The sequence below is a fragment of the Trachurus japonicus genome, chromosome 5, assembly GCF_045865225.1.
Source record: "Trachurus japonicus isolate A0001 chromosome 5, Traja_1.0".
Taxonomy (NCBI): Eukaryota; Metazoa; Chordata; class Actinopteri; order Carangiformes; family Carangidae; genus Trachurus; species Trachurus japonicus.
In genome coordinates, this window is record NC_140911.1 from 10,483,162 (window position 1) to 10,499,346 (window position 16,185).

The 16,185-nt window shown below is 46.4% G+C and overlaps 1 protein-coding gene across 21 annotated transcripts in view; it reads right to left on the reverse strand.

Moving 5' to 3' along the window:
* Positions 1 to 247: 247 nt before the first annotated feature.
* Positions 248 to 16,185, reverse strand: part of magi1b (membrane associated guanylate kinase, WW and PDZ domain containing 1b) — a 134,367-nt gene continuing 118,429 nt past the window's right edge. For 10 of the 21 annotated variants that reach the window (XM_085776139.1, XM_085776134.1, XM_085776135.1 and 7 more), the window contains 7 exons: positions 14,385 to 14,759; positions 12,207 to 12,374; positions 8,888 to 8,981; positions 8,640 to 8,730; positions 7,651 to 7,794; positions 5,299 to 5,437; positions 248 to 2,381 (listed from right to left, as the gene is read on the reverse strand). In XM_085776139.1, the coding sequence (XP_085632265.1) occupies positions 1,075 to 2,381; positions 5,299 to 5,437; positions 7,651 to 7,794; positions 8,640 to 8,730; positions 8,888 to 8,981; positions 12,207 to 12,374; positions 14,385 to 14,759 (2,318 nt within the window). In that variant the 3' untranslated portion in view covers positions 248 to 1,074. Of the gene's footprint in view, positions 2,382 to 5,298; positions 5,438 to 7,650; positions 7,795 to 8,639; positions 8,731 to 8,887; positions 8,982 to 12,206; positions 12,411 to 14,384; positions 14,760 to 16,185 lie in introns of all 21 variants that reach the window. The other 11 variants (XM_085776136.1, XM_085776127.1, XM_085776126.1 and 8 more) reach the window with 4 other exon arrangements.

Consider the following 16,185-nt stretch of genomic DNA (forward strand, 5'->3'; position numbering starts at 1 on the left):
GCAGAGTTTTTAGGACACACTCTACTCTCTCCCTGCCACCCAATATCTTTCTTCTCATGACACCACATTTAACTCTAGGGAAATTTGAATGAGCCTCTGTTGTGCTAACCAGATACAGTATACCAACCGAAAGACAAAAAACAAAAACACACACACATATTTGTTCATTTGTTGAATATATTATTTTATTTTAACATCATCATCATCATCATCATCATAGTTTAACTTTTAATTTCCCCTTCATTCATTTAAAATGATCACCTCTGAATGTACACATACTGCAAACTGTCAAAAATATACAAACAAATGCAGGCTTGTGCTATAGTCTGGTCAAATGTCTAAAAAACAGTGGCACTGGGGAGAGAGAGAGAGAGAAAGAGAAAGAGTGAGAGAGAGAGAGAGAGAGAGAGAGAGAGAGAAAGAGAGAGATAGTAAGAGTGAGAGAGAGAGAGAATGGAAGAGGGAGAGAGAGAAAGAGAGAGAGTCAGAGAGAGAAAGAGACATTGAAACCGGTAAAGACATGCACAGCATCATTGTGAGCACCGGTTACAGTGATCCAGGTGCGCCGTACTTCCATGGGATCCTTGTGGAAAAGTACATACATTTCATCATCTGACAGTGCGGCACAAAGTGCCTGGCACATATCAAATCAAAAACAAAATGTCGCTCATTAATGGAACTGTTAGGCACATCATTGTTTTTTATGGTTTTACATTTTCTGGAAAAGTTCTGAGTTACTGTAAATGTTGAATGCTTAACAAAAAACAAGAAAACAAAAATGAAAATAAAACGTACAATAAAAAAGAAAGAAAGAAAAAAAAAACAGCTTTCAAAAGTCATTTTGGAATCACTGTCTTGTTAGTAACTCAACATTGTTACATGATGTGTGTTAGTGTGTGTGTGTAAGTTTGTGTGTATGTGTGTGTGTGTGTGTGTGTGTGTGTGTGTGTGTGTGTAAGTTTGTGTGTGTGTGTGTGTACAGCTGGGTGCATTTCTGTAGAATCAAGTGGTGATGGGAGTGAGTACTTGAGGTGTTCTGTGGGTGGTTGCTGTGATTGGCTGACAGCTGTCCAATCAGATGCTCAGGTCTTTGGGGTTCTCCTTGTAGGTCTTCATCTTGGGCTCAGGGAGCGTGGGCTTGGGCGGCTGGCTGCTGTTGCTCTTGAGCGTGCTGTAGTACTCTCTCACCTTGGCCGCGACGAAATTGTCATCGTCCTCTTCGTCCTCCGAGTCGTCTCTTCTGAAGCTCCTGATCGGGGAGATGTCTCGTCCCAGGCTGCGGGCTCGGTAGTGCGAGGGCTCGGGGGAACTGTCTCGGCTGGCGTAGCGCCCACCCTGCTCCATCCTCTCCGTCGACCGCCCCCTCAGCAGCGAGCTGTACCTCTTGTAGGCTGAATCGGACTCGGGGGTGCGCACCCTGGGCAGGGTCATGTCTCTGTAGGCGTCTCTCTGGCCCCGGGAGGCCACGTCCCTCAGCAGGCTGTCCTTCAGCAGGCTGTCCCCCCTGTAGGCCCTCTCCATGGAGGAGGCTCTCAACAGCAGGCTGTCCTCCCCGTACGGGCGCTCCTCTCTGGGCATCGGTGGCAGCGTGGCCTCTCTGGGCATTGGTAGCAGTGTGGCCTCCCTGTTCAGCCGGTCCAGGGCCGGGGGCTCGCGGAGGACGCTGTCCTCCAGAGGGAAGCTGGGCTCAGGAGACTTGGGTGGCTCCTTCAACAGGGCCTCGGCCCCGTTGGGCTTGTCGTTGCTGCGGCCCTGTCTCCCCGGGGAGCCGTACCTGCGGTAGGGGTCAGAGGAGTGGGCGTGGCGTCTGGGAGAGTGGTGGTGGTGGTGGTGGTGGGGGGAGCGGTGGGGGGACCTGGTGCGGCGAGGCGAGCGGTGAGGGGAGGAGCGGCGTGGGGAGCGGTGAGGAGAGCGGTGGCGGTGATAACCGTGGTGTCTGTCGGGGGAGCGGCCGTGACGGTGTCCCCCGTGGTGTCGACTGTCCAGGGTGTTCTCGGCACTGCGCGACCTGCCGTGCTTCCTGTCCGGGGAGCGATGGCGGCTCCGGTGGTGTCCGCTGGAGTGGTGGCGGTGGCCGTCGCTTCCCTTGTCGTCTTTCTTCTTCTTCCCGAACAGCTTCCCCCCCGTGGACTTCTTCCCCTTGTGTTTTCCGGTGCTGGTTTTCTTGTGAGGGGAGCGGTGGCGGTGGTTGGAATGGTGTTTGCCGGCGCCCGTGGAGTTGTGGCTCGGCTGCTGCTTCTTGCTCCGGGATGGTTGGTGGGTTTCTGGTGGGTAGCTTGACTCCGATGGTGCGTTGGTTGGGGGCATGGTGCTCACTTCCGCAGCGTTTTGTAACCCTGAGGTTGGGTTGGCTGTGCTGCTGCTGTCGTTGGGGCTGCCGTCTGCAACACAATGTGACATACAGACGAAGGGCAGTGGGATCAAACAAACATGTCACACTCTGAGAGATCTGTTTTCCACATTAACCATGCTGCTGAACCACTCAGACATGAAGCTGAGGACATTTCCAATGGAAGCCATTCTGATGTTAAAGCCAGCAGAGATGGCTTGTTAGATGGCACAGCAACAGCCAATGGTACAAAGCATTATTGTGGCTTACACATGAGAATAAAAAAAGGAAGAGACACAGTTGTGAAGCAGCCATTACTTGAAGAGACTTGTTACCGACAACAAACCTGCTCCCAGTTCTACTTGGGGTCGCCTCTTTGAAGCAGAGTGGGACGCCGCCGGTCTGGAGGCTGGTTACAGTCAGTACCAACGTGCTGCATGTTGGTGATGTTGCTTGATTGTACTGATTAGCCATGCTCTTTCATGCGCTGTCATGATGCCTTAGACACTTTGAAAATGTTTAAAGCAAATAAAATGCTCACAATGAGATGCAAAAACCTTTGCCTTATGGCAGCAACATTGCAGTTTAGGTTGTAGGCTACCTACTTTACTAAGAAGCGGACGAATCAAATCTCCTTCATGATTTTACATTCACTCTACCTGCTTTCCTTAAGGGATTTGATACCTTCACTCAACTTATTCAGCCACAATACTATGTCTATTTGGAGATCCCTAACCTTAAACCTTATCCCAGCTCGGTGCCTACATTTTTAGGGAAACTGCAGTAGGAAAAATGATCTTCCCTCACAATCTAAAAGTAGCGTAGATGTCTGAACCAGTTGACTGGAACAATCTAATACTGTGGATTTCACCTTGGGACCTGTTGCCCAGACGCAACTGGCGCAGACATAGACTATGCATGAAGAATCCATAACAACGGTCACGGCAGCGGCGACATTGGCAATGCATTTCGAGGGTGAATGGATTTGTATGCATGGAGTAGAGCACGGGCACAGGTGATTTAAGGCCACACCACACACACATCAGGATGGAGAGAGACGGACAGGGCGAGAGAGTTAAGAGAACGAGAGCCAGACGACAGGGGAGGACAGTTACAAACCGTGGTCTGATTTTGGAGGACAGAGGCCTCCCCCATCTTGTCATTTCTCATACATGCAGTGAGATGGGGAGCGACCATCCCTGAAGGAAGACAAGAGCCCAGCACAATACGGGAAGAGGAGAAGATACACAAAAAAAGAAAAAAAGAGAAAAGCACAGTAGTTTAGAACGCTTGGAACCAACTTGAAGGAAGAAAAGGAGAATTATTGTGTTGATTTTTCAATGAAAAAAAAAGTGTTTATTTGATCATTGAATCATTCAGAATAAGGAGACAGTCCAGGAAATTGCCCAAACCCTTCAGTGGAAATCATCAGTTACAGAGAAAAGCCCTGGAAACAAGCGCACAGACACACACTTACGCACGCAAAACCAACCCCCGCCCCTCCACCACACACTCACACACCTAAAGATGTGGACACAGAAGCAGCAGAAACCCGAACCCAAAAAATAAAGACAGTGAGACTCGCACACCCACAACAACAGCATATGAAGCAGTTTTACATTGCTGACAGAAATCAAAAGAAATACTGGCAAGACTGTCAAAAGGTTGTGCCAACTAAAAAGTACAAACAATGATCCAAAAATATACAAGTTCACATGATGTGGCATCGGTGCAGGTAAAGACAGCACATTCTTAGCCCAAAGAAAAAATTACATTGATGAACTTTTCAAGACAGGCAAATGCATCTCCACTCAAAAAAAGTACAAAAAGAAAAAAAAAACATTAATGATGACTTGTGACTATCAATCAAAACTGGTCAATACGATAAAAAAACTAAACAAACAAAAAAAAAAACAGATGTTCCATAAATATTATGGAAAATAGACAATAGAAGGAAAAAAAAATCCAATTTACACTTTTGACAAGTTCATGCAGCAATAGACTTTTATCCATTAATATGTGGCTTCGTTTCATGGCTCTGTACACAGAACAAAAATACTTGTAAAAATGCCTCTATTCTTTTCATCACTGTACAAAACGTCTATATAATTGGAGCGGCTCTTTTTTTTTCTTTTTGAATGGGCATTGGAGAGTTCCTATTGTCACAGCTTTTCAATGACATTAACAGTGGGTGAAAATAAAACCCATGGATTAGTGAATAATGTCAAGCACAGTATAGTGAGATTTTGTCTTTGAAATGGCAAAAAAAAGCATCAGACTGCCTTTTTCTTCTCAATACAGGTCTCACGTAAAACCCTTAAGTGTTCAGTAGCTTACATTCACCTTCAATAAATATCATAAATATGTTTGTGTCACGTCCTAACCAAAGCTGTGAGATGTCCCATTTTATCATGGGATGCAATGGATCAAAATTTCTCCTCAACCTCAACGCTAAACTAGTGTTTAATGAGGAATTGGAGCCCATTCAATATTACTTCTTACCCACCAGAAACACTGATTTTTTTCCACTACCCTCATTCAAACTCTGTAAACAGTTTCTATTTTCATGTAGCACTGAAATCAGACCCACCACCTTTCTGTTAAGTCCCAGCAGAGTGCTTTTGCTCAGTGGCCAGAAGGTGAAAAGTGACAGCGGGATGACATGGAAACTGAGAGCAGGTGACAGCAGGAGAGGGCAACAGCACCCACAGGAGCATCCTCCAACCCCTGCCCCCGCCCCCCCAAAATCCCAAAGCCCAGGTGTGACCTCCACCAGAAAGAGACCCACCACCACCAACCACACCCGTCTACCCTGGTGGGTTTGTCCCAGGGGTGAGTGAAGGGTCCTGGGAGGGTAATTTTAGTTCCTTTCCCTCTTTCCCCTTCGACCCACCACCGTCCACTGGGCGTCCCCCTCGCTCAGGGTGTGAAGATGGGGGAGAAGGGGATATTTTCGTAGATTGACCCACCATATTCAGGCACCGAGCCGTCACCCCTCTTGAGCACCAGATGGACACGCCGGCCTCCGCTCTTGATGAGCTCGATGGCTCGCGCGTGCTTCATGCCCTTGGTGCTCTCGCCGTTGATCTCCAAGATTTCATCCCCGACCTAAGAATTGGTAGAGGGAAGGAAAAGGGCAAGGACGGAAAAAAAAAGTGGGAGACAGAAGAAGGAAGTCAGAGTGACAGGTGAAGCCAGAGGAGGTAAATCAGAGGGAGAAGGAAGAGACAGCGAGAGAAACAAGTGACAGTGGGAAACAAAGTACACAAGAGGAAAGATGAGGCACAGAGGTACAAAGGGACAAGATGACAGAGGAGGGAGAGGGAAGGGAGGACAGATTGAGGAGAAGTTAAGTTACATATCAAATATTCCAATAGATAAAATGCACATTGGTAACATTTTCCGCTTAATCAACAGTTTGTGGAGAGGCCAGGCTGTTGAAATGCAGCAACTGTAACACCGAAAGAAGGAAATGAGAGGGCGGGGGGAAACAGGACCCACAAAATAACTCTCCTTGCTTCCCGATCCTTTGCCTCCACGCCTCAAGTTATCTGTCAGTGCTGCTTCCACCAAGGGAATTCCTCCAGCAGAGTATGGCTCTCTCACTGACATCTCTCTCTCTCTGCCTCACAGAGCTGCTACTAATAATATCTCTGCTAATAAGGTGCACAAACACAAACGTATGTATTCATATATGCACGTACAAATGTGCTATTCCATGAACGCCCACACGCTTCCTAACTGCAGCAGATTAACTGCCTTACAGCTCACATGTATACTGTATCTGCCAGCAGGCTTTCTGCATATGTCTCACATGCATTGCATACACACATAAGGGAGAATCAATTAACCCTGCATTGTGTATTCTGTCAAGCAGCCCAGGGGAAGAGCTGCTGGTTTACGCAATTTATCAAAATAAAAGGTTAAATATAACAGTTTCCTGACAACTTCTGCGGAGTGTATGAACATCAATTATGAATGCAGAGATGAAGATTAATTCATTAAAACTGGCATAATGAGTCAGTGTGCATACCCCATGACTTTGCAATGTTTGTGCATCTTGTGTTTTGACACTGCACTCAAACAGTGGCCAAGCCTGGAGGCTACCATGTTTATATCCACTCAAGCATGGCATTCTCTAATTGGGAGGTGCATTATGCACAGACAATTATATTGATAGGTAATATTATTCTGATGGATGTTCAGTCTAAGAGGCATTATCATCACCACCGCAGTTAATCAGGACAGTTAACTGACTTAGACTGCTTCTGAAAGGAAAACATCATCTTATCGCCATCCCAACAACACTAACACTATATCTACACAATAATCACTCACAAGATGTTTTATGAGACATATTCGTACACGGGCAGCACGATCTGAGGAAAACCACATCTCAAATTTTAATGGTTTCTCAGAGAAACTGAAACTGAGTCACTTCTTAATCTCAAGTAAATCATTTAAAACCAACTGGATTTTCTGAAAACTGCTGAGTGTCCTCACAAAGCTGAAAACAAGGCTGCTTTTCTTAGCTTGTGAAATGTCAAGAAAATGTCTCTCACACCGTGAAGCCCTATTAGAACTCACTGACTGTCCTCTCTTTGCCATTTGCTAACATTTAGAGTGATGATTAACAAGTGCAGCTCCTCAATGAGAAGTTTACATGGCAGGGTTCAAAGCTACTGCCTAAAAGACCAATGAAGAGTAGAACAAGGTACTGTAAGACAGCTGATCTGTACCTGTCCATTACTAATGTGCTACAATAAGCTGAACAGTCCTAATGGACCGGAGATACCAGGGGACCCTCTGAGTGGCTCTAAAGAATACATTTAAATATTCCTTTAATGTAATTCCTCTGGATTTATTTCAGTTAGAGAGTGATTATTGCTATCACAGCGGCACATAATGGTTATAGAATAATTATAAAGTAATTCCCATTGAGACGTAGATCTCATTTTCAAGGGACTCAAGAATTACATTTCAATTCAATACAATATTAAAAGGGCACTCAAGCAGTTTAGCAGCACCCTTCTACAAACTTGGGGGACATTTGGAGAATAAAATCAATCAAAGCAGATGAAGCCGAGATTCTCTGTAGAGGGGGAACCCTACATTTCCCAGTTTGTAAATCAGGCTTCAAACCAATGCCAAGTTAACCCTGATGACATTGCAGGCTGAGTAGAAGTTCCTAAGATGAAACAAAAACATTGAAGTGGTCCTTTAACAGTCAAACTCTTGTAATGTGTCAGTGGCTGTGGCATCGTCTACATGTTTAACATGTGTGCTGCTGTTGAATGAGTGCTGATATTTTGTGTCCGTACCCTCATCTTCCCGTTGCGGACAGCGGCTCCGTCCTCAGCTAGCCTCAGCACGTACAGGTCCATGTTGTATTCTCTGCCTCCCCGCAGACTGAAGCCAAAGCCTTTGTTGTCTCGCTCCAGGTCCACTGAGTAGAACTCGGCATCCTGATGGAGACCACACACACACCCACGCAGACAGACACACACGCAGAGAGAGATGGAGGGAGAAAGACACAATTGCATCAAGGTCACTTTTGCGATTCAGATTAGAAGCATGTGTCCTTTGAAGTGGACTCCTATTTCAGGAGAACGGGACAAATGCCACCTTCAGAAAAGTCACACCTTTAATAGTTGTGCCAGATTCTGTGTGTGTGAGTGTGTGTGTGTGTGTGTGTGTGTGTGTGTGTGTGTGCATGCATATGCTTGGGTGTAAGGATGCTGAATTATTGATGCCTTGGGCTGTAGGTGGACAAAGAGAGAGGGCACAGGCAGAGAGACAGGACAGAGAGGGGGGGGGGGGGGGCGGGGCGAGGGGGACCGGGCACCACAAGGACAGGCAGACAGCCACAGTAGCTCCTGTCTTCACGCCCTCCTAATCTCCTCTGCTGAAGGATCAATGCTATCTGTGAGAGCAATCTCCACACCGGCAGATTAATTCAGCAGTGAACACAGTGGACTGAGGGGTTACTCTGAAAGCAAACAGGCTTTCCTTAATGCACAGGCTCCGATAACGCCGGCAGGTAGACGTAAAGAGACACAAATAAATAAATAAAGAGCCACCTTGTTTGTCCTTGGGTAGGCGGGTGGGTGGAGTAGTTGATGCATGGTGGGACAGAGGATAAATGGGTTTATGCTGGGAGCTAGAGCAGCTGGATGGATGTGTAAAAAAGATATGGGCAGGAAGTTGACAGGATGGAGTGCAGATTGCTGGGATGTTTGATGGAGACGTGAAGTGGATGGATGTACGAATGAGGTGACAGGAGGATGAATGACTGGAATGTCCCACTTACCTGAGCTGAGACTTGTGTTGGGGGCTGGGGAGGGGGGCCTTGTGGGGGTTTGAATTCAAACGACGACTCCTGTTTTGGTTTGGTGTTGGTCCTGAGACAGAACAGAAGTTTAAGTGAAGATAGGTTCACGGAAACTGAACTCATTAAAGGCGTTTAAACGATGTAATGAGCACATTTTCAACACTTTTCCTTTAAAACTCTCCATTCTACATGTCTACAAGTACTCGGTTTCCCAGTGTGCTCCTCACCTGGCCTCAGGTGCAGCCTGTTGTTGAGGTGTGTGAGTGGTAGTTATAGTGGCAATCTTCTCTGCGTTGGTCAACAAAGATGCATTTGATGACTCTGAGGATGACGGAGGAAAGAAAGATGTCAGCTGACACAGTTTAAGCTAATTTTGAAACTTCTGCTTGAATGAAAATAAATTGGTTGTATAAAAATAACTGAAATGAAAGAAGGAAAAGTGAAAACCATTTCAAAAAATTGATTTGGAAAATTATTACATTTCATGTCAGTAAGACCAACACATTTTTCACACTGTCCAAGACCCTTTTTGCCTCAAGCAAACATCAAAAATGTCTTGCTACACTGCTAAATTTTACTGACATTCGCCTTTTCCATACAGTCCCTAATTCAGTACATTTGAATTTGCATAAACACACTCCAATACAAGCGTCTCTGGAGTCCTCGAAGGCTCTGTGTGTGACGGAATTAAATCCATTTTTCACACGTGGAACATTTTCATTTTTCATTGTGAACCCTGGTCTTGATTCAGCAGCTGTCATTCACAAACATTAGCTGACCTGTGGGGAGCACCGCCGGCCGCCGGCCGCCGGCCGCCCGACATCTCTTGCCACAGAGACGCGCGCAGTGTTTTACATTTGTCAGTCATTTTGTCAAGTCACTTGTCAAAGAGTGTTTCTTTTTCTAGAGAGTCGTGTCTCATTTTGGACTGAAACTCCTCCAGTCTGCCTGTGAACTGTCAAACAGGACACTTACGCACTTGCACCATCTAAGGACATAAAAGCTCCTGGTTTTCTGTCTTTTTCATATTTGATTCAGTCATTTTGTGATATCAATGAGTCACAATGGGCCTTGAGGACAAAAACACACCAATCTTACTCTAATCTCACCACATGAAGAAACCTTTCTTCTCCTTCACCGCCCAGCCGTCTGCAGGTATCCTTTATTTGATTACAACTCTCCACTGCTCTCCTCTTCAGTCACCGCTCCCTATTCCTCTCACGGTCAACCCTTCTCTCATCTATTCATCTCCTCCGCTTCCACCGGTCCCCTCGCAACCTCCTGGCTTTAACTCTTCGATTGCCCGTTCCCCGCGAGGTGCGGAGTCAACCAGTCAAACTGCAGCGTGGGTGGGGCGGGCTTCGTGTCGAACCTGCTGGTTTCTGGGTTTACACAAGCGAGTGATGAATGTTTTACCTGGGCCCACAGGAGGAGGTCTACGCTGAAAAATATTCCCCACGTAAGATTTTCTGGGCATCTGTGTTACTTTCTCACACGTTTTTTCTGTTGCTCATTTTTCACTTTTGCAGCTTGAATTTGTCCCCATAAACCCTACTCGCCCCTCCATCTGCTGATTTGCATAACTCACTCCTTCCATTCTGCTTCCTCACTCCATTTATCTCTCCTCCAACTGTTTTCTGTCTGGAAATTAATCGAATGAGCGCCTGTTTCTCTCTCCTTCCGTTCCACTCACGACCCACAGCCTCTTCTTTCCACTCTTACTTAAAAACATTCACACACCGGGCACCGGAAAAAAAGCCACCGAGCTGTTTCTGTAATTTGTCTCCGGCCCTGGCACTATGCCCTCACGCCCTGAATGGACAGAGTTAGGAAGGAGAGCAGGTACATTCAAAATGAGAAATTCAGGAGGGAGAGAAAGAAAAGGGAGCAGAGAGGGAAAGAAAGGGAGAGGAGATAAGAGAAGCGGGAGGGCTGCACTGCACAATATACCCCAGGTTGTGCTAAAAAATGGCACATCATATCACCTCAGGCACGTCTATCTCCCTTCCCTCACACAATAGAAAGCAATGAGGTGTACTTGGTCTGCGGGCTCCAGACATAAGCTTTGATGAAGGCATTAGCTGCTTGTGCATGCAATACTGCGCACCAGCAGAAGGAGTACCGTGCCTGTCTTCGTTGTCGTCGTGGAAGCGTCGAGCATCAGACGGTACAAACCTCCGTCTGTGTTCCCACACACAGCAGAGGTGAAGCTCAACGTAACGAAGCCGAACCTGTCTCCTCCACCTTGGAAGAAGCTCTCGTGGAGGTATTTATTCACGTGGGGAAGTTTAGACAGGATTGATCCGCACAAAAATAGCCCTGCTCAGCCATGTGTAAACAGCGGCAGGAAGAGCAGTAACTCGGAGACACAACTTGGAAACACGAGCCACAATCTCTGCCTGTCGCTCTCTCTCAGTCTGCGTGTCAGGGAGTTTTCTGTTTGTTTGACACATACACATAAACACAAACCAGAACCTTCCGATAAAGCATATCCAGTTATTTCTCTCAGACGCCTTCTCCCTCTCTTGCTTTCTGCGTCTTCTTGGCAGAGCAATTCAGCCTCACTGTTCTCATCAGAAAACAAAAAACAAAAAAACACTCCTCATCCATGAGAAGTGAGCTGGAAAGCAACGAGCGGCGGACAAATAGCTACAATTTCTGGCAGCATGCAGGTTGACGGAGAGTATCGCCTTCCACACACACACACACACACACACACGCACACACACATTTAATTAAACAGTATTTGTGAAGCATGCTAGGGTGATCTGTCAACACAAAGCAGTGAGAGCTCTCAGCTGCACAGCACAACATACAATGGGCACAGAGTTTGACTTAAAACCACTGTCAGAAAAGACACACCCACATATGCCTAAGAAGTTCAGCATCTCTTTCTGTCACCCACACACACACACACACCGTAACACAAACATACATGCCCACATACACACATGAGGGAACAGACATCTAAATTACTCTTGCATGTTTTCAAAGTGCGGGCATGCTGAAGGCAGGAAACGCAAAGGATGGAAAAGTTCGCAAATATCCTCACAGAGGCACTTCTGTCAACACTGCGGGGGTGTTTCAGTCACTTTGAAAGCAAGTGAAGAAACTGGGAGCTTTATGCAACACTACAGGCATACATAAGCAGTGCTCAGGAAGGCAACGACGCCGACCGAGGGTCCTGCTCCCCAAATACACCCAGAAGACTTAATAATAGGAATAACAGTTGCTGATTGCACTGTTTGACATCCATCAATGTGACAGAGCCAAGCCACTTGTGAAATCTGGGCTCCTCCCGGGACAGCCTTGATGAATCGTTCGAATAAATATGAATTTTTTTTTGGCTGAAGGCTAAAAAGCTGATTGGGATATTGTTTGCATGCGCCTGTTTGCAGGATGCTGCAGCATTTACAAGGACCCTTGAGGGTGCCCCGATTTTTGCAACAATTTATCCAGAGACTGGAAACTATTAGAGGAATAAACGCCAGATAATAACAGAAGTGCCCTGGAAGTCAAAGTCATGGCCTATCATTTTCTACTCACCGTCACCTGGAATGATGCGTAGTGTGACGGTGTTCCCGGCCTCCTTGATGAGGTTCACGATGTCGGAATGGGACTTGTTGGTGATGGAGCAGCTGTTCACCGCCAGGATGCGGTCGCCGACTTTCAGCTTCCCACAGCGGTCCGCCGGGCTCCCCTCGATGATGCGCCCTATTTTGTGGGGCATGGCCACACATGCATTGCCAGCTATGGTCATCATTGACATGTGATGCATGATTCAGTGCGTGTGAATATATATATATATGTATGCGTGTGTGTGGGGTGTTGAATGTTTGTGTTCAGAGAAAGAGAAAGAGAGAGAAGGAAAGAAGATGGGAAAAAGGAGCAGAGAAAGGATCAGAAGGTTTGAGGTTAATTCACCAACAGCCAGCCAAGCAAAAGAGAAGCTGATCAGAATTACAGCGGCACAAAATGCAAGCATTGGCAAAGACGAGGGGCAAATTTAAATGTGCTCTGCGGAGAAATAAGAGAATCTGCCATACTGTAATTCACAGTACTTTTCCTGTAAATTGGTTTTTCAAATTAATCACTGGAGAAACTGAGCTGAACTCCATATCCAGTGTGTCTGCTCTCCTCCAGCCTCTCAAGTCTCCTCTTTTTTCTTAAAGCTGATCCAGCACCATGTTTCTAAAGTGGGGATGATGATTGTATTTGCATGAGAGTCTCTCGGCAGTAAAAAGCTAATAATGAAAAAAGAAGAAGAAAAAAAAAAACTGTGTTGTGTTGTTTGCATCTCAAATAACCTGCACCTGCAGAAAGTTGGAGACGACAAACAAACATCAGAGCAGACATCTCACCAACCACCCTGAGGTCTCTCTGTTTCTCTCTCCCTCGCTCCCTCTCTCTGCAGTCTGACATCAGTCACTGCAGAGACAAGGAGCGTGCAATCCATCCTTTCTTTCTCCACCTTCCTTTTCCCTCATTAGTCATCCATCCCTTCCACTGTCCTTGCTCTATCGTTCCCGTACAAGCTTGCCACACCCTAAACTCTTCCCATCTTTCTAACTGCATCCTGTCATTCTGAGCTCTAAAATATTAATACGGAGTCAGTGAGAGGGAAAAGAAAACAACTACAACCGAGATGCTGTTGCTTCAGTTACCAACGGCATGGGTGGACTGGTTTCTGACGTCATTGCAGCTATTACCGGTGATTTACTGACAAGCAGCGAGTCAATTGCTAACTTTCATGTGGCTATTGGCTTTCTATTAGATATCACATGTTGGGTCGGATCAAATAGAGCTTAACTGCTGACCCCTTGCTTTCCACTACGGCCTTTCAAAAGGAACTGTGCCATTTTATAAAAAGCTGAGCATTTTCAGGTCTTTTCAGTCCACCCCCACTGATGAAGATAAGAGCGGAGAGAATACTGGGAGACCATAGTGTGTAGGCAGGAAGCCATGGCAGTGGGGCAAAGAGTGCGCCACATAGGAAAGACACCACTAACACGTAAACAGAAGAGTCAATTTTAACAGAATCATTTGTGAGGATAAGAGATTAAACAGAGGAACCATTGTAAGGTTAAAAAAACTCTGATATTATGATATTTACAACCAGTCCAAAAGCCAAATGACCTTTACATGAAGTGATTTTGAGTCAATGCATCTCTCTGATCCTACTTTTGAATAAATAAACATTATTCACACCGATCACTTCCCCTATTTATCCTGCTTGCAGCGCTCATTCCCATTAAGTTGTCATTAGGCTTTTAGTGCGAAGCAGAAGCCGTTTAAGTTCATCTGAATAATACAAGTGCCTTATGTAAGACCCGCTTCACTTGTGATCAATTATGAAAGCGTTGTGTGAGCGAAGCAGCATCTGCAGGCGCAGAAAAGGTTTCAGTGTCTTGCTTTGACAGGCTTGGACAAAAATGAGAAAGAAGAACCACTTCTTTTGAAGAGTGTTGGTATTGATCTGTGTGATCTTTAGATAGCCAGAATCTGTCCTGGTTGTCAGGCTATTTAGTCTTCAGTGGGTTTATGGATGATACAAGAGGCAGCCCGTAAGGAAGGCAGGAAGACAAAAGACCCCAGTGATGAGGAAAAGCTGTAGAGTGTGTTTATGTTTTTTCTGTGTGGAACTGATTTTTGGGACATTTGCGTGTATATTCAACAACAATGAGGATATTCTCCATCTTTCAGGACACTCCGACCGTCTCTTACCGAAGGTGGTGCCGGCTTCGGGCCGCGACACGGACGAGACGATGACGAAACCGAAACCTTCGTTCTCGCCGCGTCGGATCTCCACGTCGTAGGGCTGCAGGGTGGAGAGGGGGACGACGGAGGTGGCGTTGGGGGGTTGAGAAGAGGTGGCGGCGGCCGCGGCGGCGACCACGGCGTTGCCGCTGCCCCCCGCCCCGCCGCCTCCCCCGCCGCTGCCGATGCCGGAGGTGGAGCCGCTGCCGGAGCTGACGGTGTTGAGGGAGTTCTGGCTGCCCTGTGGGGTGCGCTTCCCTATCTCCTCCGTCAGGCTGGGGGCCTGGGTGCTGCTGTGGTGGGAGGACGCCGGCGATGGAGGCACGTCTCCCTCTGCTTTCACTGGAGATGACAGAAGAGGATTAGGTGAGAGAGATGCAGGTGCTACCGTGTGGAGTTTTGGGAGGAAATGGTGCGGAGAAAGATTTATGGAAGGAATAAACGGAGACACGTTTTGGGCTGGTCAGGTGAAAGCAAACAGAGGCAGCATATGACACGAGAAGACGAAGGAGGGAATTGAGGAAAAAGACTAAAATTAGGCCAGCCAGTGTTACATAAGTTCAAGAGAGATAATGGAGCAGAAAAGGCTGAGTAAGTAATTGGTGCATACAGAAAACAGATTACATTAAGACTAAACTGTCAGGACATGACAGCTCAGCTAAATGTGAAAATCATCTCTTCAATCTGAAAATAAAAAAGACTGACAATACACACAGACATTATTCTCTCCTAACATGGCCACTTTATGTTGATATGATAAAAACCATATTGGTAGACAGCGTGGGGAGAGCAGCCTCTCCAGCGATCCCATCTCTGATCTGTTTTCAGCATAAGATAAACTGAAGATGCAGCCCGCCTGCTTTATCTGGACATTTCATTCCACATTTCATTTCCTGTACAGCTGCTCGAGGACGGCGCCTCATATTCTCGACGCTCTGAGGCAGACGGGGGGAGCAGCAATGCACTAATGTCTGGCTGCTGTCATCAGGCCGAAGGTTGACCATCCTCTCCATCATATTTATGGGGATTTCTTTATCGCCTGCTGAGGAGCAGAGCAGAGCCGAGCATTGCGAAGGTAGTGATGGGGCGGGGGCGTTTGCACACAGAAGCCGGCCGGGTGCTTCTTACCATTACATACCCAGACTATTAAAGGGGAAGGCAGGGGGAGACTCCTGCATCCAGTAAGCGGGCCCCCGGGCCCCTGGTATAACTGAAATGGAAATAAATGGGAACCTGGGCGCTGTAACTTACAGAGTGCTTTTCTGAATAATGTGCTGTAGCAGCAGAGGTTGCGGTGACAAACTGGAGTCAGATACAAATGAAGAAATCTCATTTTGCTGACAGAATGAATTAAGTCTATAATAAAACACACTGCTAATATAAAATCAAACACAATCACTGACGTGCTCGAGTATGTTAACTGCAACTTCATGACAAACAAATGGAGATTAATGTTTAGGCAAATTAATGTTATAATCCTCAAAGGTTTTCATGAAATCAAACCTCATCTTTGATGCGATTTGTCACCAACATTTATTCTGTAACGGCCATTTAATGAATTTACATTAAGTAATTGCAGCTTTATAAGGTAGTTAAATTGGACATTGCTGATCCACCAGTCCCATGCTGCATTCACAGTCCCTTCACAAGCATAAGTAACTCACTGAAAAACTGGCATGCATGCAATCCAGTGTATTTTATCTCGCTGATAACGCCCTCACTTGTTTTCTGTTTACTACTCGACAGCTGCTCGGCTTTAAATATTGCT